This window comes from Podarcis raffonei, chromosome 2 (genome assembly GCF_027172205.1).
Source record: "Podarcis raffonei isolate rPodRaf1 chromosome 2, rPodRaf1.pri, whole genome shotgun sequence".
NCBI classification, from domain to species: domain Eukaryota; kingdom Metazoa; phylum Chordata; class Lepidosauria; order Squamata; family Lacertidae; genus Podarcis; species Podarcis raffonei.
The window spans coordinates 82,922,897-82,947,270 of NC_070603.1; the positions used below are offsets into that span (position 1 = coordinate 82,922,897).

At 39.2% G+C, this 24,374-nt stretch overlaps 1 protein-coding gene across 10 annotated transcripts in view; it reads right to left on the reverse strand.

The window, feature by feature from the left end:
- ERC2 (ELKS/RAB6-interacting/CAST family member 2) overlaps positions 1-24,374 on the reverse strand; it is a 527,327-nt gene that overhangs the window by 70,752 nt on the left and 432,201 nt on the right. For all 10 annotated transcript variants that reach the window (XM_053377860.1, XM_053377861.1, XM_053377857.1 and 7 more), the window contains one exon: positions 8,774-8,962. In XM_053377860.1, coding sequence (XP_053233835.1) covers positions 8,882-8,962 — 81 coding nt within the window. In that variant the 3' untranslated portion in view covers positions 8,774-8,881. The remainder of the gene's footprint in view (positions 1-8,773; positions 8,963-24,374) is intronic.

The window sequence follows — 24,374 nt, forward strand, 5'->3', positions numbered from 1 at the left end:
CAATGAAGTAGACTGCTGGTGCTTATTATTACTTTTAAATGTCATTAGATGTCATGGACTGGTTGTACGCAGAGAAATGGTGAGAGGAACCAGCTGAGGAACCACCAAGGGAAGAATACTCAGAGCCTGGGTAGTGGTGGTAGGACAATGATGAGTGGTCAGAGGGAGAAGACGGAGAAGACTGGCAAGAGGCAGTGTGGGAAGCTGAAGAGGTAACAGGACTCAATAAGCTGGGAGAGGCTGTGGCAAAGAATCAGAGGCAGAAGCTGGAGCTGGAGCAGGAGGGTGGGAGGAGAGAGGCCAAGAGGCAGAGATGAGTCAAGCTGGTGAACAATCATGGATGTCTCCCCCTCCTGCTGCAATAAGCTCCCCTCTCTCCTTGCCTCCCAGAACCAGAAGAGGCATGAAGAGGGCAGATGAGAGGTTGGCTGCATGCAGGCGCAATCTCCAATTTCTGGGAAAAACACTGGAGAGGAAGCGACTTAGATGGCTGTGCGGAGGTGAGGACTTTCAGTTTCAGCAACTGCTCCATGGGGCTCAAGATCTATCATTAGGTCTGACAGTCCACCAAGTCTGTGCAGATTGTGTTTTTGCTAATAAAGAGTTAACTCCAACTTCAATGCTGTGATTTATTGCCAGTTTCCTCCCGACATTATATAACCTGCCTTGAAAGACAGGTAAAACCAGCCTCATCCAAATATTGTTATAAAATAGAATGGTTTGTCAAGCTGAATTTGATGTAGAACCTTTGCTATTGTTTTGTAGTTCTAAATATATATAATGATTCACATATATGAATGATAATGCTTCAGTGCCTTATATTGCACTATATTTTCCTGCATTACTTATTATATTTTACTTTCTGGATTCTATAAAAAAAGTATATAGCTGCACACACAACCACTTTAAAATATTAGTTTTCCCCCATATAGTGTTTTCTCCATGTAGCATCCAAAAAAGGAGGGGGAAAAATATTTTACTGAACAATCTCTCTATATAGGATGAATGAGGTTAAAAAAGAAAACCCAAAGTTTAGTAACTTATTTAGGATGGTTGCTTAGAATATTTGTACAATGTATTTCTGTGTGATAGGGTTTTTCCAAAAGATTTGGCCTATTATACATTCTGTCCCACTCCACTTCCAAGAACTCTCATTGAAGAAAAAGATCATTATCCTTTCCAATAAAACTTCTGCTAAACAAGTAATTTTCAATTTAGGAGCAGGTGACACTAAGATATCTCCCAAGGGCAGTGTATTTAGTCTTTATACCCAAACAAAACAGTTACGATGAAAGCCGGATGTTCTTCAGCCCTTGGATATAATGAAAACGTCAGCATTGTATGCAGTTTTGGAACTAGCAGTTTTACTAGAACCATTTAACATTTATCATCACCTTCTACAAGCGAGTTCTCAGCAACAAGAAAAGTTACATAAAGCAAACCATTCCTTCCTTTACTGTGCCTTCATGAGGAGGCAGATCTGTTTTTAATTCATTTGCATCTCTTTTTTTGGTGAAAACCGCCTGTATAATGAATTTTCTTGCTGTATGAAGGAAATGAAGACAAAAGACTGGTGAGAAGCCTTTGCTGTGTGGTAGCTTTGCCTGCTCATTGTTATTTGTCCTGCTTTTTCCATTTCTTCCGTCTCACTTTCCTCCTTTTGCCATAGTCTCATAGTTTCTTTTCCCCACTCCTGTCAAGTGAATGCTCTCTTGTTCCGTTCCCATTGCTCCTCTATCTTATGTGTCATATTGTCCCCATACCTCCATAGACCTGTTCAGTAAGTCATTGAGGGTGCAAATGGATTTCTGGATTGGGACCGTGTCCCCTGGCTCTACTCTCAAGCTCTAGGATTGTGAAAGAGCAGACCTACAGTATTCAAGGCTCCAACACATGTAGGTTCAGCCTGCATGACCCCTGAACAGTAAAAATGGAAGCTGCAAATCACACGAATAATTACAAATATCGGCCTCTAAGTGAGGACGGGAGAAAGGGCTTTCTCAGTCATCATGGAACTCCCTTCCACTTGAATCACTTTGAAGGCAAAATGACTCAGTGCTGAATCTGATTCTGTGCTGAATTTGATGGCACAATTGATTTAGGTCTGTTGGAGGTCTAAGGAGCAGCATAAAATTACACCTTATGGAATCCGTTTCAGTTGTTGCAGCCTCAGGATATAGGCAGGATGCTTGCAGTGATGGGGCCAACAATATGTCCTCTTCATCCCTGCCCATTATGGCTGATAAAATATAGTAGGAGGGGATTGATTGGCTGGGTCTAGGGAGTTCCTTGCTTCAGGAGGCGTTTTGCCCTATGCCTTGAAAGAGGTGGTGGTACAGCCTCTCTTGAAATGGTTTTCTCTATATGGGGAGGTTTTCGAAAACTACCATACAGACTCTAATATTCATTTCCTGGGCAATGTGATCAAAAGGGTTATGACCAACTAGCTGTAAAAAAAGTGCTGTGGGTGGGTGGTTCCCATGTCTAGAGATTAGTTCTGGGAGGGGATGCACTCCCCATGAAGGAACACTTTCATCTCTGGGATTTCTCCTGAATTCCAATGTGCCACTGGAGTCTGAAGTGCTGCTTTCCTCTTTTGGGGTAATTTGTAAGTGGTCATCCTACCTTGAAGGGGGCCACTTAATGATCTTCCATGGTCCATCCAGCCATATGTTTGTGAATCTGTGAGGCGCCACTCAAAGAAGTAAGTGAGAAAACATTTATCTTTGTGGTTGTGCACTACACTAGAAGGTTCCAGTTGTGAGAAGAAGTAGGGCACATCATATCTTATCTAAAGCTCTGGAGGTTCCTGGAATGGAGCCCTACAGAGTCCACGCAGAAGAAGCCAGCCTAGAGAAATACCATAAAAGTTATTTATATAAATGCCTAAGGAACAGCTTAATTTGTAAGGGAGCACATTACTCCAGTCACCATATGAACTGACCAACATGATTTACGTTTACTAGTAATGCTAAGGCAAAGTTGGTTCTACAAAGTGGTAGGCTTGTAACAGGTCAGGAAGAAAGACAAGGATAAGGGGCACGTCTGGATTCTTGCAAGGATGCCAGGGCAAGTGAGATGGATGGTGCAAAGAACTTTCCATAAAAAACAATACGCTGATGTTCCTATTCATCGCACTTTCAGCACTCTAAAAACAATGATATTAGAATACAAGAATGAGGCCTCATCAGGCTAGCTGCACGTTTTGAATATTCTATAGGACAATAGAATGATTCTTAGTTAAAACAGATGGAAAAATGGTTTTGGAACAGAGCTATAGAATATATGTTAATTCATTTAGTGGGACTCCTGCTCTTCCTCATGCATTTTGTTTCTTCATGCTGGCTTTGATTGAGAATGTTAATATGCTGAATGGATTGCTATACAAGAAGACAGATTTCCACAAGCCCTTTTGCAAAACATTATTTCCAGAAGTGTAGCTTTTTGTCATTAAGTGTATTTAAATTTTGTGTGCCTACATAATGAATTCATGAATGTATAATTCACTTCCTTTACTCTAATCAGTCATTATTTTGGAATCCTGCCTGCATGAGAAAAAACAGATCTGCACAGAGATTTACCAGTATACCACTTAATTAGAATACAAAATGCAAAACTGGTGGTGAGGCATCCTGACATCTTAATATCTGCTTGAAATCTGCATCTGGGGATTTAGTTAGGTTAGATCCAATGTATAGTCAAACAAGAGCTACAAAAATAGGTAACTGAAGGTGAATGGTTACCTATGAACACAGCTCCATTAAAGGGAACACCATGGGTTGGATCCAGACCTGCCAGGAAGGAAGCTTTGCTGCTGCTGGCGGAAGGTGCTTTTAGCTAATTCCTCTTTTCTCTTGTGGTTCTTTGTGCCTCCACAAACCTTTCTTCAGAGGCTTGGGAGATCCTTCAGAAGTGTGGGAGTTTGCTTGGAGGCAGTGGCAGAGGGAAGATGGAGTTGGTGAAATTGCTATTCTCTCATCCTCCAACCAGTGTCCCTTTATGAGAAGGGAAGGAATTGTCAACATGTGGTGATTAATCTGTGATTGTTCATTCACACTTTGTTTGTTTGTTTGTTTGTTTGTTTGTTTGTAGCACTGTATCCCATGCTTCAGCCAAAATGTCTCCCAGAGAGGATTACATACAGTAAATTAAAGGCCAACCCTGCTTGGCAGGCTTAGAATCCAATAAACATGACACAAGAGGGACAAGGGACATGCAACTCATGTGAACAGGCTCTGAATCTCTAGCAACTCAGCTAATTAGACTGAAAGCTTGCCACACACAGTGAGGCCAAATGAAATGCGCTTTTAAAAATGTTATAGAATGGCTGACCACCTTACTTTCTCTCATGCTTTGAAATTAAATGTTAGAAATATATATTTAATGTTTGACCTGACATTTCTAGGATTTCTTTTTTGTGAAATAACAATTGACAGCTGACTGATGACATATCCAAGATACATTTCCATCAAATTAAAAGAAAAGTGGTTGCATAGCTGTTGATGAATTAAAAGCACAACATATAGAGCTGGATCTAGGCATTTCTAGGTATGTTTCTCCTTAAATATAAAATACATTATTAAAAGCAGGGGGGGAAACCCAGAAATTTTGCCAATATTAATGGAAATATATCTTCAATGTGTGAAGTTATGGGCAGCTTTCAGTCTAATCAGCTGGATTCATATGTGCATATCCATTGCTGACTAGCAATAATTGATGACTTTCATGTGTGAAGGCACAAACCTCAACTAATCACCACAGGTAGAGCATTCCCAACATCTGGTGTTATGTGAATGTACAGCATTTTCTGATGGTGACAGTTCACACATCTGATTGAGAGTCCACCATTCTTGATTTAATGACAGATATTTAGGGGATGAAAGTGCACATCTGAAGTAGCTAAATATCCATTTGGAAATAGACAATTCCCACTGTCTGGAGAAACGTGTGTGTCTTAATCACCCCAGTCTTATTGGCTTAGGTGGACGTGGCTAGACCACCCACTATTTTACGTGCTTGCATAATACATGTTTATGAATATACACAACCCTAGCCACACAGCTCTAAATTCTTTATTGAAAAAGTATAAAACTATATAAAACCCAGGTACCTGTTTAATGCTAGCCATGTGAACATATTGCCTTCTAAATATGTGATGAAAAAGTGCTTTGCCTTCAATCAGCATAATTACAAACATGCGTAAGGGTACACATATGAAATCACTATCGACCTAGAAACACATATGAAATCACTATCGACCTAGAAACAAAATGTTTTGCTGCTCATTCCTCTTAGGTAGCTTTCTAGGAAAATTATTTCAAGTGCAGTTTTGTGATGGCTAATCTTTCTGTTCTTCGCTAATTCATTGGGGGCAGGGGGACTCTTTAAGTTATTCTGGTTTTACTTAACACTTAAAAAAACCCCTAACCCCTGCTACTACCACTTAGGAACAAGCCCACCATATTTCCAAGTAAGAAAATTACTTTCAATTCTACCGCTTGTAAACCAGAATGAGGCACCTTAAATGAAGCAAAAGAAGGAAATTAGCCCCAGATACAGCTGAATGCCGGCCATGTGTTTCTGCAGAGGGAATCTACAGGCCTCTCCTAGAGCTCCCTCATCACCAGATCACTAGACATATAAAATGTGCAAATCAAGACATAATCTGGGAAAGAGTCTGTTGCAATATAGCAGACAGGAATACATCATATTTTTTGGCTTACATACTCCCCCCCTCCAAAAGGGCAACATTTGGCCAATGAATAGAATGTTTTAAAAGACCCTACCAGCCCCCAGTTTATAATGAAAGCTTTTCCATGTTTGAGATACTATATTTACTTAGTTCAAATATTTATGGGTGCAATGTATATACAGTATTGAACAAAACAGAAACCAGATTCATTCCTTAATGAGTGTGAAGGAATAGACTACATACAGAACTAAATATACCATAGTGTGAAGGGGGGGGCGGGAAGCTGCTTGGCTAATACTTTGTTACGCAGCAACCCTAAGAAAATGAAAGTCTTAACAGCTACCGGACTGAAGAACAAAAACAAAATAAATTGGTATTAGTTTTTGTTCATTATCAGATTCCACCCCCCACCCCCAAGACAAAGGTTAGAATGTTCAAAACGTCTCTGAATTTATTCAGCTGTCCTTGTGGTCTCATGTTTCAGAAGTGGCTGCTGTGCTGTCTGTGTTCCCATATGACTGGATTAAAGCTATCTGGCAGGCTGGGTAAAGTTCTTAGGCCAGCACTGCCGTGCTTGTTCAAATCCTCAGTCATCAACCATTGACAAGCTGCTAAATGCAGGATAACATCTCCATTTTTTTAAGCAGCAGAACCGCAAGGCCAATACATCAGTGAGGGATGTATTCCTCAGAAATACATCTACATGCTACTAATTAGGGGAAGAGGAACATTTGCAGAAGTAAAACAACAACCACCACCAACAGTACTGATAATCATCATTAATTAATAAATATTAATGCATTAATATTTTGTGCTTTCCATGAGGATCTCAGAACAATGTCTTTGCCTCACAGCAATCCTGTGAGGCAGGTTTGCTTGCTTGTCGCAAGGCCATTTTGTCAGTTTCACATCATTTTGGGCTGCCTCCCTAGAGTTTATGGTAGCCATATGTCTTTGCCATTTGAGGACTGAAAAAGTTTTGCTTGCCAATAAGAGCTAAAGAATTGGATGGGATTTAGAACACACACCTTGCTTCAAGCTTGCATCAGAAGTATGCCTTATTGTACACAGAGAAGGCTATGATTGCTGGACTTCCAAGCCTACCTGTCCTGTATATTCTGAAATAGCTGTCCAGATGATGGTTTCCCAGGCAGGTAAGTTATATAGGGGGAAATATCTCTCCACCCCCACCTTGAGTGCAACATCTGTTACTGTTTGTGAGTCTATTCAAAATTCATAATGGATTCCATCTGTCTTTGAGTGGAAAAATGAACATGTCAAAATTACATTGCAAATGGTGTCTTTGTAGATCATCTCAGAAGGAAGTATGCACAGAAATGGTGCAAATGCAAGTCTGAGCATGGACCGTTAGATTTAATCTTGGCACTGTTGAGGACTCTGTATTTAAAAGTATTTTGATTGTCACAATCACAATTAAATTTCCACATGTGTTCGTCTATTTCTAATTGCGCATCTCTCTAGAAAGCTTTTCCTGTTCCCAGAATGCATTTCAGCCTACACTCAGAAGCGCATGAAACAAAATGGACAAGAAAACATAAAATATAATGCAAGGTTTTCATGCTACTTTCTGCTTCTGAAATGCATAAAGCCCATGCAAACCCCACAATTTTTGAAATCAGAGCACAGGGCTCAGGGACACAATATGACCAATAGGCCTTGGATGCAATGATTGAACATGCCCAGAGACAGAAAAAATAACATTATTGGCCATCTATGATTGTGTTCAACCTAATGAAAGCTTAGATTTGGTCTCAGGTAGCTTAAGTTAGTGTCCTAGTATGAAACAAGAATTTCAGTCAATTCACTTCCACCCACATGCACACATTAGTTACTATTTCCACATACTTTGACTGAGGAAAGAGAGGGTGCTTAAGAAGGTAGCTGGCCCTGCTCTACTCATCAAAACACAGACAATGTTGAAACACATCTGTGTACTGATAGAAACTCAGGAACTATGCCTTAGAATGATATTCTGGGTCTGTCATGAAAAGTGACCCCCTCCTTAACAGGTTCCAGTGAATATCTAAAAAGTGCATGTGAAAACTAACACAAGCTGCAAACTAAAATTAATATTTTGTGAAAAATGCCTTTTAAAGATCCATATTAATACGGGATTGCTAATCATGTAACGTATCCAATTGTAAGTCACCAACAGCTAAACACTATATGTATACTCGGGTTGGTCGCATTGAGTTCAATGCGGCTTGCTCCCAGGTAAATCAGTGTAGGATTTCAATCCTGCTTTGCTTATTTTCCCCAATTCTCACTTGCTACAATTTTCACTTTTTAATTCCCACCCCTTTAACACAACACCATGACTCTTGTTGCAAAGCCTAGGTTTAAAATCCAAACAATAAAAGTGTTCTTATTAAAACATGCACTCCACAGGCATTTTTAAGTTTGGTAGTCCATTTCGGATACATAACCCTGAAACTTTCATCTGCCTGAAAGTGTCCTTCTAAGTATATTAGCAATATCTCAGGTATGGAAATGTTATATAAAATATCAACACATTTACCCTGTCACGCCATCTGTGTGAGCTGCAGTCTCCACAACCAAACCTTTTACACACTGAAATCATTATCTCTCTGAAGTCTGCAGCTGGCATTTAAAACTTATTGATGGCATGGGTATCAGTGGCTCAGTAGGCAGCCCTTTTGCCTGAGGCTCACAAGGTCACAGGTTCACATTCTGCTCAGAGGAAAAGCTGGACATGTTCCAGGATTGTGTGTGGGCTGTGCTAGACTCCTAGGGGGCAGTCCTTAAGTCAGTAAGTGAAACCATGTATGCCTTGTAGATATCAAAGCTTTGTGTTCCTAATGGCAGAAGAGAAAGCGGGCAAGGAAGCTACATTCTGTATGCTTAGAGCAAGTGAAAAAATATATAACCAAGTCTTGGATTCTTTCACTAGTAAATGCTACATAACACCAATCTGGGGGTTTCTGAGGAAATGACTATAATAATTAAGCACAGGTACACATTCACAAACATCACCTGCGGGCAAAAAATCTGCAAGGGGTGGGATGTGAAGTAGAACACTATGATAAATTTGAATTTAACCTGCTCTGGTGTTAATGCTCTGATGCTTGGTTATCCCAGATGTCTCCCTCCTCATCTTCTTTATAGACAGGTAAAGTTGGATCTCTTGAAGGAACTGGGGATCACACTCTAGGCAAAGGTTGGACAGGTGATCAATGTACAGCATGAGATTTTGCTGTGGCAATGTGCCTCCAACAGTGACTGGATCATCTAGTCAAAAGAAACAAAACCAATATGAAACATTTTGCTTGAGAAAGAGACCAAACAAATCCTATGCATAATGGCAGAAAGTGGCATTTCCAGCAAAGAAGGATTATAAGCATTTAACCGAAAGGGCTGAAATATTTGGAGACAATTTCTTGCATTTGTTAGGACGTAAATACTCAGGAGTTTCGTAACAGAACCCATTCTTTTTTTTGAGGGTGATGGTTAGAGGGACCCAATTATTATCAGAACTTCATTGTACGATTAGTGGGAGAGTTAATATTTAGTCACAGAGCTAATTCTGCAATTTATATTGTCCTCCCCCCAGCTGTTATTATTTAACAAACAAAATTTTATTCAAAAAATTTATATATCCCTTGATTGTAAAAAAAAAAGCCCTCTAAGCAGTTTATAGAAACTCAAAATAAAACATTTACATTATTGATAAAAACAGTTTAAACCAATATTTAAAAATATTCAAAAGATTATTAAAATAAACAGTAGCTAAAAAGAAATAAAACACACATAACTTCTACATGTCTGAATAGGCTTGCCTATTTTATTTAGCCACAAAGGGGGAAACATACAAGCCCCAGTCCAAATTGCCCTCCAACAGCTGATGAAACTGCCATGCAACATATAGCTTAGCCCCGATTTTGTTCTTCAAAATCAGGTTTACTTACTAATAAGGAGAAACTGGTAGCAAGCTCCTCTTTCCTCTGTTAGTTTTCTGCTTGCATCACTTTGACTATCACATCGTACTCTAGATCAGTGTGTTGGATCCAGAATTAATCATGCTCAGAGTAGGTTCTGACTATCATAAATTCCAGTAATTTAAATGGATCTGCTCTAAGTAACACTAAGATTGGATCCAAACCATCATGTGTAATATTCTGATTTAAAGCTGACTGGACAGATTTCAATCCACTTGCAGAAGCACCAGATCATCTCCTGACTCAAAATACTATTGAATATTATCTTTCATAAGAACATTAACAATGATGGTTTCCTGTTTTTAAATTTTGCTGATTTTGTTAGTATATTTTTTTCCATTAAGCAGCTTATAAATTCTTCCAAATAAATAAATAAAAATACAGTTCAAAGGCTAAATAAATCATATTCCAATCAGAATTAACCTTAGTACTTTGGGGATACACACACACACACACACACACACACACAATTAATAAACACAGGGAAAGGATCACTTTCTTCCTGAAGACAGTTCTGACTAGATATGCTGCTATTTGAGATTGATTTTTTAGGCTCCAAGTACACTTAGATGGAAAATCCCTCAAAATATTTATTCCTCGAAGCAAACTCAGTGGATCTATGAATTAAAACGATCAAATGCTTTCAGACTCATAAAACAAGCACAGAGCAATTTCAAGTTTAGCCCTGGTAAAGGTAAACTGAGCTTCCTTTGTGATGCGAATGTAATGGAAACTTGAAAGCTCAGTAACTGACTTCTCTGTTCTTTCTCTGCAAAATTATTTCTGCTCCAGGAATATGCATGATCATAGGTTTGCACTAAGCCATGGTTTGGCTTAATGTTATGTGCGAACTGAACCTATGCGTAAAATCAATAAACATGGGACAAAATTGCTGTGAGGCGATAGGAAAGTTGCTGATTATGCAGAGAATGAACAGAGATTTTTAGATTTACATACATATGCACATCACGAATCGGGTCACCTTGACACTTGTACCATGATAACCACATTCACCCACACCCACACACCCACAGTGGACATATTTGGATAAATGGGGAAAGCGTGGCAAAGAAAGAAACCACAGCTTGTTTTAGAAACAATAAAAAGTAATACAGAATAGTGCTTTAGGTTGCAGGTTTATACACTCTCACTTGAGTGAGAGTAAGACCTATTGAATTCAATGGGACTTACTTTGAGTAGACATGCATAGGATTGCACTGCAAATAGATTCAGGTTATAATCCAAAATCTAACAACAATTTCCTCCTGGATTGTTGCTTTTAAAAGTCAGTGTAATTGAGGTTTCTACAGCTTTAGTGTGTCAAAGAGCCATTTGATATACCAAATATGCTCCATAGGAGGTTTAAATAGGAGGCTGCATTCCAGAACTTTGATACAAAATAGAAAAGGCTACACAGTAAAACAAATGCACTTCACTACATAACAAGAACACATTTCATAAAGGAGCAGAGCATGTCCTCTTAACCTGTGACAACAAATTTGTTTATTTAGTTTTCTTCTTAGTAAGAAAGCAATTGGTTTTTTCGCCCAATAAAAATATCCTTATGCATTTATAAACACTACTGGTAATTATGTAATTACCCAGCCCAATCATGTTAAATTGCTGTCAGTTAGGTTCCCACCGCTGATTACCCATGTAGTGCACTAAATCTAAATGAAGCCTTTGCTAAAGTGCACTTAGTGATTTACAAAGGTGTCTCTATGGTTCTAAAAACCATAACAGCACTATATTATTTGCTATAATCACTCAGTGTCCAAGGTCAAGGATAGATCTCACTGAATTTCTTGTATAAAAATGGAAAGAAACACAGAATTAAACACATGGCTTATTTTTGTGTTCCTCATCATGACTTCTGCATCTAATGGTAACCTTTCACCTCCACACATTTAAAATGCTATAATTATGTAATTAAAACCAATTATGTAATTTTACCCTATGGATTCTTATCCTACAGGATCCAAATCAATTATTTTGTTCAGTGGCCTTGAAAGATTTTGTAATATGAAACAAACAGTGAGGTTTAAAATTAAGGAGTAGGGAAATTTACAAATTAATCAAATTAATCCTGCCAAGGGGCTCTTTACATGTAACTCAATGTCAAACAAATCCTGGGATGACGTTCAACTCAGAAAGCAACCAACAATATATTTTACAGTCCTTTATAAATTGTAAGAAATATGAATGCCTGCTAAGACTTGACAAGCCAAATCAGATGACAACAGATACATTCCTGTACAGTTGTTCAGTCTCCATCCTAATTTCCAAGGTTCATATAATAAATACTGTAGTGGAAATATTCAAAGTAATGTCATCATAGATTGGCTGACATTGCTACAGGGGAGATTAATGAGGAATGGGGGAATTTCTCCTTTCATCTGAATGCTAAAAAATATCCTGGCTTGTGGGTTTCCCAAGAAGCATTTTGGTTGCCACTGTGGGTAACGGGTTGTTGGACTCGATAGGTATTCGTTCTGATCCAGTGGGTCTCTTCTTAATTTCAGACCTAACAACAACATGTAAAATCAGAAGGAACTCTTGGGGAGGCTACTGATCTGACTCAGCATGACAATTCTTCACAGGTGCTTATAATATCAGTGGAAACAGTTGGTAACCGCCTTCAATTTTAACCTGAAGATTGCCACTTGTCCAGTTTTAATTTTAATTTGTTTGAATTAATTGTGGGATGTATCTTAATTTATTGATCGCTTGTTTTTATGCATTGTCTTACTTGTATGATGTTAGCCCCTCTGAGCCCGGCTTTGGCAGGGGAGGGCGGGCTATAAATAAATATTATTATTATTATTATTATTATTATTATTATTATTATTCACTTCCCTATATTTTCTTTCTCCGCAATCATGAGAACAATCTTCCAGAAGGTGAAATAAATCACAGGAGCTGCTGGTCTCTCTCGTACTGCTTCCACACCACACACCGTTCTTCACCTTCCTATTATAGGAAATGATTTGACATTTCAAAAGATGCTACATCTCCTTAGCCTTGCAAAGAGCATCTCCTGGTTTAGCAAACTAGTGAAAACAAACAAAAAGTGAACAATATTTCTCTCATCTCCACAAAAAAAACCCCTTTCTACATGAGACCAAATTTTAAACAGAAATGCAGCGACTTGTCATTTGGAGGCTACGATGTTGAGTTGCAATACCATATATCTGAATTTGAATTCTTTAAATAAAATAAATAAAAACAATGGTATATGCATCTGCTAAAACTATATGACATATACCCAGTGCTTTTTTCTAAGGGGGGGGGATGCAGGGGTATGCATACTCCTTAAAATTTTGTGAATCTAAGTTTGGCCTCATTGAGGGGCAGTATTTCAATATGAATAGGAAAATGAGAGTACCCTTAAACATTTTTTAAAGAAAAAAAGCACTGCTTATACCAAATTCCATCTCAATCACATTGTACTGTTAAGTTACAATTAAAAATGACTTTTTTTACATACAGAATAAAGTCCTTTTTGGATCAGAACAATTATCATCTTTGACTATGCAGTTTTGGGGGGCAAGTATATCATTCACTTAAAAACACGCGTGCCCCCCCCCAAAAAAAACCTCATAAAGGTCTAAGCAACAAAGAACATTATGAATAAAACCATGGTCCTTCTTGAACGGGATTTGCTTCTAAATCAAATGGAGTTTGTTACTAATCAGATTTCCTCATTTAAAAATTTATCTTTATCCAAGCAAAGGCGATTTATATCTATGAATACAAAGTTTTTTCATGAGGTCAGCATGTCCAAACAGGTAAGTTCAAAGAAAGATAATGTACCTGAAAGTCTTAAGTTGAACAAATCCCCTTATCCCACCACAATGAATAAAGTTTCCTAAGCAGTATACAGTACAAAAATTAAACACTGACACAGGTCTTGCCCCCTGGTATACAACAATAACAACAACAATAATAATTTACTGAATGAAAAGGGCATGGGGAAGGGTAGGGGAAACAAATAAATTCAGATACCCAAACTTTCTAGTCACATAATGACAAGGTGCAATGGCCACTGAAGAAACAATTGAGAGACAGGAGAAGCCAACTTGCAGTTTGTCTCAGCAGAGTCAAGGGAGCAAAAATGTTTGAGGAGCTACATGTACATATGAGACTTCTGATCTGTGCTGACCTGATCCACCCCTCCCAGGCTACTGGTTTAGCAACAGGTAAGAATTAAAAACCATTATGAGGGAAGCAGTCTCGATACAGAATAATAGCACCACAATCTGGGTCTTGGGCTCACTTTGATCCTTACCCAGTCTTTAAGATTATGATTCCTTACTCATTGAAATTAGAAAAAAAAATCCTTTCAAGATATGGAGCTATATACTTAAACCAGAGCATTAGCAGAATTCCCAAACCAAGTTCTCTCTAAACATAAAGCATACATTTATCAGCTCAACACCCCACCTCATCCCCCATTTTGCTTGCAATATGTCACTCATGTCTGCCACGAACAAGATCCTGCTGTTTTTAAAGTTGAACCCCTGCTGCAATTTGGCCACTCATAATATTCTGTCATAGTTCATCTAATACAGAATTTTTCAATATATCCGTATTTGGATTCCTTTGCAAATTCTTTTTCTGCTCTGTGTGTGAAGTTCCATAAGCTGGAAATAAAAGTTTTAATGTGCTCTTTCAAAACCAAAAGAAAGTGGAAGAAATAGACTACAATCCCCCTGGTAAAAAATTATCACACAGTATACTGTTCAGCTTTGCTTTATGGTTCACAGAACTGGCAGGTTATTTTAATTGCCTCTTTACTTATTTTATAAGTCAGATATAGTTTGGGTTTTCTTTTCTTTTTTTACTGATGTTGACTGCTCACTAGGTTTTCAGTTCTATTTTGTCAAGTACTGACCTTCATCTTTCTAATCTTCATCTACAAAGCACTTATTAAATTTTCTAAGGACAGTATATCTCAAAGTAAAGGAATTACACCTTTGTGAATTCCCATGTGGCAAAAGCATCACTATTGTTTTTAATGGCTGCTTCTTTGGCCCACAAACACCTCTTCAAAATCCTGACACTGGTCCACGTATACAACAAAAATGTAAACAAAGCAAAATCTGTGAGCTAGATTGTAATCTATAGCCACTAATATTTGGCAGCCTAAGGGCATCCTAAGGAATCAGTGCAAACTGTACAATAATGGAGCCAGGTAGGCCTCCTTCCCAACAAAAGTGCTGTGATGAAGGAAAAGCCCTATCTTTTATTTCTCCATGCCAAACTTCAGATGAAATGGCCTATGCTACTGGCAGTACACAGGGAAGTATATTTCATTTGAAGTATGTTTTGAAGGACCTGATGTATCCAGGTCTTAAGACCATTTAGGGCTTAGTGGTAAGAACCAGAATGGTGGATTGCGCCTAGAAAGAAATATGCAACCAATGCAGGTAAGGAGTATCTGGGAAACTACACTTCCCAAGTGATATTTGCAGGAACACAATCTGCCATTGCTCAAACCATCTAGTGCAGTAAGCTGGGTTCTAGCGAAGGTTGAGTTGGTTGGGGTGAAAATACAGTGGTGGGCGAAGTGGGAGAGGGTTGAAGGAGAACTCTTCTCCAGCTTGGTGTCATGACCAAGTATTATGAACATCCTTGAGCGAATACTTCGGAATCCAGAAGAAGTTCTGAACTCTATCACAGCTGAAATTTCTGAACACTTTTCAGAGGCAGCCTCACATAGGACACATTACAATAGTCCAGCTTGGATGTTACTAAGGATGCTACTAATGGCTGATGAAAGGTATCCACAGGCTGTTGCATAAGCAAACCACAGCCTTATGTTCATTTCTGTAGAAGGATGACTCTGAGTGTGGGTAAAAAAAAAGCAAATACAAAGTATGTGTATATACTACAAATTGTGTGCTTTTTCCAGTATTTGCTTTTTGGCCTTTCCTCAGTCCTCTTCAAATCAGCCCCAGAGGGAGGACAGCTGGAGTAAGATAGACTAGCATTGTGGGAGCCAGAGGGCTTTTTCACTCTTTGCTTTTCAAAGGTATGAGTTATAATTTTTTGCAGATCCCATAGTCTTAGCCATATATAGTATTGTGCCTCAGTTTTTGGATGCTGTATGATTAACTCCTTGCCCTACAAAACACAAAACAGAGTTATCCTCACCCTTATTAGATTTTTTTCCCTTTACTATGATCTGATGCAAAATTATTTTTGTTTGGTCTACTCTCTGCTGACAGCAATTAATACTAAGGCCTAAAACTTAAAGGGATAGAGCTAACACATGTTTTTAATCTGTAAGCAAGTTATCCAATTATTTTAGGTAAACTCTATGATTGCAACCATTCTACCTACTCTGATATAATGAATTATTTTCTCCCAAAAGGTCTTATGAGTTGTGTAGCCTTCTTGGTAGAAATATATGGCGATCTCTTCTTTACCAATCATGGGATTATTTAATGTCTGTGCATTAATTGTTTGGGTGTTAGAAATAAGATACTGGGAGCATGACTGAGGAAAATCTTGTGTGTGTCAAGATTAGAATTTATCATTATAAATTGAGCCTGTGTGAGTCCTGGGCAAGAGTGACTAATGTGATGGATTGATGATGAAACAGAATGAATATAATGAATGGAAAAGGTCAGATTTTTGAGCATTTTTTGTAATTATAAAGATTATTTGCCTAATCTGGTGCTCACTGCTTGTTGGTGCTCCAGTAAAATTAGGTGTTGCTGGCAGGGGAAAATGAAATGACGCCAAACATAACAATAGTGCAACAATTGTGCTGGTTTCCCTAACAGATGGGGAATTATAATATACACTTTAATATTTATATTCGTATAGCTGTCAAAAGCAGCAGTAGCAGCAGCAGCAACAACAACAGAAGTAGTATTATTGAACAAGTCCCTTATTTGCATAGCAGCATCCCTTGATAGGCATAGATATAGAAGGTTTCTTGGTGTGGTTCTAAACTATGACAAAATATTTTAATTGAGGGGTATGCAAATAAATATACAAGCAAAGATTTATTTATGACAATATTTATATCATCATGTTTTATTTTAGGATTTTACTATCACCTCAAATATTGTATATGAGGTGGAATTAAATAAGTAATAAATTCACTGTATAACCTTTATAACATTTTGGGCTATGTGCCTGCATTTATCCTTTTTGGCAAGTTCTTCTTCATATGTCAGGTTTGCATACATAGACAGCCAGTTTGTCTGATATTTACAGCCATTCTCTTCCTTTGCTTTCTCAACAACAACCGTGATATACAACTTGGTCGTCACTATCATATATCTAACTATGGTATAGAAATTCATGTGTCTCAGTCTTGCTTCCTCTGTATGCAATCCTCCTGAGTTTTATAGGATGCTCTTAATAAGAAGCACATTATTCTGAAGAGGAAGTCCTTGAGCAGACGTTGCAAAGGAGTATGGCAAATTAGTTTCAGAATGTGGAAGGTCAACTCAGAAAAAAAGCAGAAATGTGCATTTCTATAGCTAAAAAAGAGAACTAGTACGTTCTTAATTCTGTGGTGTTTATATAACTCTCGCATTAGAATCAAGAGCAAGAGTCAAAATGGATTTTATTAATTTTTTTTGGATTTGATATCCCGCTTTATCACTACCCTAAGGAGTCTCAAAGCGGCTAACAATCTCCTTTCCCTTCCTCCCCCACAACAAACACTCTGTGAGGTGAGTGGGGCTGAGAGACTTCAATGAAGTGTGACTAGCCCAAGGTCACCCAGCAGCTGCATGTGGAGGAGCGGGGAAGCGAACCCAGTTCACCAGATTACGAGTCCACTGCTCTGAACCACTACACCATGCTGGCTCTCTATTTGATATCCTGCTTTATCACTACCCGAAGGAGTCTCAAAATGTAGGGGTTATCTCCTTGATGCCAACACTACTACTCCAAGTTCAGAAAAGCTAGGATTTCGATCTGTACATCTTGGTAGAAGGCTCCTGATTTAAGAGAGAGGCAACTAAACCAAACCATTATTCGAAAACAAAGCAAGGGATACTGAGTTAGATACAGAGGACCTTCCTCTAATGGAAAAACTTTCTCTGTTTGAAGGAGGTGCTTTCTCCAATGAACAAAGTGGTCCTTTGATAATTAAAAACAAAACAAAACCACACACCTTGAAGGAAGTTTGTTGGAGTATGATTTTCTGGATCCACTCCATTAAGACGAAAACCTGGCTGCTTTGTGAAAAGGCTAGCGAGTCTAAGATCTCACAAATCTAAAGAAATTTTCCTCTTAAAAGCCTTAAGTGCACTGCTGAAAGCATATACCCCCCGAGTTTTTCTGGTATGCAGGTGCTACCAAATGGACTTGGGCTGGTGCATATGGTTTGCTCCTTAGGAGTGATGATCTGATATCCTAGGGACAGTCTTCATCAGTAAATGGCCTCAGCAAAGGTGTTGGGGAAGCGGTGCTAGCTCCACAGCACAGAATTATGGAATCCAGGAATTCTACCGTAGTAAGATGGTAGTAGATAAACAAGAAAAGAGGTCCGAAGCAATAGTTTCTCCTTCTCATGGTATCATGACCCAAGGACCATGCACTGTCCAATGGAAGACTCAGAGGAGGGTAAGGCTCCAGCTTCATCCTGAGTGGAAGAACTGCCAGGACTTTTTTCAGGAGCCCCTCAGCCACAGGACACAGCTTTGCCAACTGCTCTGATTCAGAGGAGAAGTCTCTCAAACTGCCCCAGTCTCCCCAGTCTTGCAGAAGGCAAAAACTGCAAAATAAGGGAAGGGCACTTTAAGAGCTAGCTGGCTCTTCTGGGGAGGCGGGGTTTTCTACACTACAGGTCGAGTTAACTGTATGTTAGGCTTCAGATGTAGCTTGGTGCATGCTGAGCAGTTTCAGTAGGACTCTGGGAGCTCTCCAAGGTCCTGCACAATCCTGCTGTAGTCTTGAATTTTGGACTTGGCCTCTTGCTGAGACACTGAAGGGGTTCACCTGTGAGCCCCGCGCTCTTGCAGAACGCACAGAACATTACCACATGATACACTGCAGCTGCTGAAATGCCCTGTTTCTGCAGCTGTTAAAAGTGGAAGAGCCTGTCCTCATCACCTTTATTTTTCAGGAAATGTGACTAGCGTTGATCAATATGACTAAAAAGGCAACATACTCATTTTATTCTCTAAAATAAGTAGCATTTTATTCTTCCAATCGTATTTTTATTTCATCTCTGCAGGAAATGTGACAGTTAATTGCTAATATTTCATTAAAAAACACATTCTAGAAAAAATGTTTTAAAAAATCTAGAAATACTCAAATTTTCTTTTAATAACCATTTCATGCATTTCTTCAAAAACAGCAACAGCCAGCCAGCTTTGCTCTTAATTTTCAATATTATGCTATGGTCCTATTATCCTGTGTATAGTTCCAAGGAGTATCATTTTTGTTTCCTAGTGTACATAATCACATTTTCTTGGCAATATATGATTAAATAATTTTCAGTCAACTATGGCTACAAGTGTGCTGCCTGCACTAACATTCTTCTTGCTTGAGTACTTTGGTGACAGCTTCTCTTAAGGCTCCTTACCTTTGTCTGAAATTTACGGCCATTTATCCACCAGTGGAATTTTTAATATGGCCCTGTCTGTTCAGTGGTTGTGTGTTAAATGCCAATAAACTGGCTAGAAAAGAGCTGAGAGACTAATTGCCTTTTATCTACAGTGTGATGATAATCAGATGCGGGTGGGAGGAAAGACTCCTGCAGATTTAACAAGCTTAACTGACTACCATTTTAACATACTTTGTCTGTATGTATTTACTAATAAGCTAAAACTTTCAGAATGCTTTATTTTCCATACCATGCTGTTCAGATTTAAAATCAATGTTTTGCTTGCTTTGATGGAACTGGTGGTCTATCAGGTAATCACTTCTTACACTGTTCTAGCTTTCAGCTGTACAGAGCCTGGAACTAATGTGTCTAGAAATGTGAAACACTTACCAGGTATACAGCTTCCTACCAGGTATACCTAGTGATGTATGGAAGTGAGAACTGGACCATAAAGAAGGCTGATCGCCAAAGAATTGATGCTTTTGAATTATGGTGTTGGAGGAGACTCTTGAGAGTCCCATGGACTGCAAGAAGATCAAACCTCTCCATTCTTAAGGAAATCAGCCCTGAGTGCTCACTGGAAAGACAGATCGTGAAGCTGAGGCTCCAATACTTTGGCCACCTCATGAGAAGAGAAGACTCCCTGGAAAAGACCCTGATGTTGGGAAAGATGGAGGGCACAAGGAGAAGGGGACGACAGAGGATGAGATGGTTATACAGTGTTCTCGAAGCTACCAACATGTGTTTGACCAAACTGCGGGAGGCAGTGGAAGACAGGAGTGCCTGGCGTGCTCTGGTCCATGGGGTCACAAAGAGTCAGACACGACTAAACGACTAAACAACAACAACCAGGTATACCAGCCCCAGCCTCCAGAATTATTTGGTGTGTTTGTGTCATGGGCAGGCTGCTCTTAGAAGGCCTGTGAGTGTGTGACTATAGGGAGGAAACTGGGGGCTGCAGCAGCATATATGCCAGGAATACAAGTGGTGGTGAACAGTTAAGGCATCAGCCAGGTGGGCACTGCTGGGTTACATGAGCTGCTGGTGCTGCATCTGAACTAGTCTCTTTGTTACAAACCTGGGCAGAAAGACCCTGATTTCCTATGTACATATATTTAGCAGCTGAAATGAACCAATAACTTACAGCGATGACCAAAAAGAAAAGAAAACGATGACAACACCAGCTCACCTACTCAATGCCCTAAAGTTCATTTCCATTTTTATAGTGATGCTATTTCAAAATACAAATGCTTGTGCACTTCTTGAAATGTTTAAGGTCAGATGTGCTCCTTAACTTATGCCAATTTGTTCCCTTCCATTGACGATATGCACAGTACCCACATCGCTACATTTCTGGTGTCCTGCATTAAAACAACACTTGATATGACTTCTAAGAATTCTCAAACTAGCATCAGCCACTAGAAGGCCCAGTGGTAGGAGAGTGATGGGACTGCCCCTTGAGTTTTGTTCTTTATTGGCATTTGGTTCCTGACTGAACTTCATTCCCTGGGATAAACATCCAGCCTGTGTGTACGGTTGTAACTTGGGCAAAAGGTGTGAATCAAGACAAGCGCATGATGAATAAAGCATGTTCATTAAAAGTGGGTTGGTTTTTTTAAATGCAACCACTTGGATCCTGAGAACCACAAGCAAAAGGAAGCTCATGGAAGGGGATTTTCCTCTCTACCCTGCTTGTGCAACAGGCCTCTGACCAACCTAGGTGATTCTCACTCCTACCCTCCCGTGCCCCATCTCATGCTGCTCCAGAATATTCACCCCTAGCTTTGGCACATTCATTCTCCATTTGTCAACAGGATGCAGTTGCTGTAGCACTGGTGTAGAAGCCCAGTGCTGCAGAGGATTTTTGCACTAGGGTCAGGGGATTATGAGGAATAGAAGAGTTGCCCAGGGACTTTACTGCAGTTTCTCAAAGACCATGGAAGCAACTTTGTTCAGCTAACATCAGCATACAGCTCTATTAGCAATAAGGTGTGATGAATGAGTTTAGGGAGTTCATGCAAGCAAACCTCTCTAAACAAGAACAGAACTAAAAGTGTTGTAATGGCAACCTGTAATTCAGATAGATATGTTACTCTGTTTGTATGCTAAGAAACGTGTGTATTCAGAAATCCAAAAGAATTGCTGCAGAAAGGAATATTGTTAGTGCCGCAGTTTCTGAAAGGAGCAAAAGCTGTATCACATTGCAGCAAAATTTAAAAGCTGAAGGTCAAACTAAACATCATGTGTCCTTCATAAGATGCTTCATGCATCAGAGGTTGCACACTCAAACACTTGATTCCATTGGTTTCTGCATTTGCCTATTTTGTAATTTCTTAATTTGTTCCAGATTTAGGTGTGTGTGTGTTTCTCATGTTGAAGGAACATTGTTCTACAACTGGAGTGTTGAAATGTCGGTTTGGATGAATACATATTGAAAAGTAAGATAAAATTAAAACAAAACCGAAAGCTTAGGCTAGGCTACAGCAATCTGGGTGGTAACAGACTTGAAGAACTCCAGTTTCCTTATCTGGTCATGTGAAAGATTTGGGTCATGTTTGAACTAAAAATATGCCAATTAGCTGTGCCACCATTTTAAAAGCAAAAGCACCTATTGGAAGTTTCTTCTTCCCACCCAGTTACCTGTTTCCCCTCTCAAAGTATTTTATGGTACTAGGGTATACTTATCAAATATGGATTTTTATTACAAGATTTCCAGACAAGTAGGGGGAAATAGGGAGCTAATGTAGGATAAATGACTTCAACCACAGTTCAAAGGCACTAGCATTTGTACTGATTTAATAGCATGTTTCTTTATGGACTTGCTCTGAAGTTCATTAAAGTAATTTCAGTGACAGAGTTCAGCATTTAAAAGATAACCTGAGTAATTCATTTCCAAAAAAGGTCAAAAATTACTTTGAAGCTTTTAAAGAAGATATGAGGGGTGTGAACAGGCCCCACGATTTACCATGTATCTGTATCTGTGCGTTCTTTAAAATTCCAGTCTATTTCTATGCTCTCTTTCCTTCGGTCTGTGTTTCAGGTTCCAAGACACTCTGTATAAAATGAAGCGTTTCCCCATTCACTATAATGGGGGACCTAAAAATGGCTGTAATTTCCTCCTCTTTTGGCCAAAGTAGATGAATTTAAGGGAGCCCCTCTGGAGTAGATTAAGCCTTCTAAACTACAGGTGAATAGGTCCAGGGGCTTTTTGTGAAGGAAGTAAAAGGGATTCCCTTTACTTCATAATACCTTACGAAGAGAGTGGGGGGTTGTTTCTATAATTAAAAGGTAGCCAAGTGTTGTGTATTCTTGTTCATACATTTTTTAAAAAAATGCAGCTTCACCATGTCCTTTCTGTCTGGCAGTTTTTGTGTGCCCTCAGACAGACCTTATAAGTATTCCACAGGCCTTGTGATGTGAGGCTGTCTATAATACTGTATGCAGAATTCTGAAGACCTCTAGAATTGTTGTTGTTGTTAAAGCAACATAGAATTATTGAAGCAACACAGGGCATCAAATTTCAAGCCCTTAGGGTTGCATCCAGTGCTATGTAAGTGCACTTACACTTGTGCCATAGGCTACTCCTTCTTCTTCTCTCCCCTGCAGCCTTCTCTCTTGCCCCTAAAATCTGCTTGGGGGCGTCTCCCAACCACTGGAGCAGATTCTGAGGTTGAGGAGCCGTAGGTGGGAGGAGAGGAAGGGGAAGTTGTGCTGCACAAGTGAAAGTGTGATGGCCCCATGGCACCATCTGGGAGGGGGAGAGTGTGGCAGGATCTGTTAGAGGGGGGATCTGTCTGAGGAGTAGGATGGGGAGGGCTCCTGCAGCACAGTGGAAATCCCGGGGGTGGAAGGAGAGTTGGCCTTCACCCCACCTCTGCTGATGGATGTTCCCTTGGCAGCTGAGCCTGAGGCCAATAGAGAGCTGGAGGAACTGGACAAGCCTCTGTCTCTAAGGATGTGGTGTCAAATGCACCGGTACAAACTGACTGAGCACTTCCAGAGGGGTGCTTGGTCGCAGATGTAATCCATGCACTGAGGACAGGATCCATGCAAATGGGAGGCTCCACTCGGTTGTTGAAAAGGAGAGTTGGGGGAGCATGTCAGGAGTTGGGCCAATATCTGAGCTTGGACTTCAGAGTCACAGAGTGAGAGTCACGGAAGAAAGTATGTTTTGCTCACACAATGACAGCATTCCATACAAGTTTCAAAATATTTTGGTGCCTAAAGTAGAAATGGCACCCCATAAACTAAAATAGAATAAAAAAGCATACAATTTATTATTATTGAGTGATTGTTGATTAATACTTGACAATTTCTTAATTAAAAATTGAGTGATTATTAATAATTATTTAAACTAAATAACTGGTAAGTTGCTGACCTTTTCTCAATAGCCCCAAATTTGCCTCTTGAGAAAGGCCAACTCATTCTCCTTGATATTAGTTCTGGCCCTGACCTTATACGAATTCTACATCAAAGCTGCACACTGAATCTTTAGCTTGCCTCGCTTTATTTCCTAAAACTGTTTATTTTTACTCCAATTTTCTAACAGTGGCTCTGCCTTACAGAAAGTGCAAGAAACTCTAAAAATATTAACAAATATTGATAAAACTACAGGACCTTTAACCTTCCAGAGCATATAGCTAATATTCAGTTAATCTCCATTAAAGAAGTTGTGTGTCATTTGAAAAGCTGATGTGAAGAACAGAAAGATGAAAAAATGAAGATAGATCAGAACTTACAATTCTGAAATTTATCTTGCAAGTTGTGTCTTTTTAACAACCTTGTTTTTACATACTCTGCTTAAGAAATTAATCAGGATATGGTTTGCTGATTAAAAAAGGTAGTGGGAAATTGATCTCCATTCCTGTCTCCTAGACTTAGCAAAAATTATGGTGATAAAAGGCCAGCTGCCTTTTTCCTCGCTTCAGTACTAGTCAGTCTCACTTTTAATTTTTATGGTTTTTTTTTTAAAAAAAACCAAACCCAAACCCTCATGCAACCTCCCCTTGAAGATGTAAGATGAGAGGAAAGAGGAGCAAAGACTGAAAGAGCTTTTGTATATCTCACTCAACTGTACAGCCACTAGCAATTAGAGAAAGAGAAGAAAACGTACAGATTGGGGGGGGGG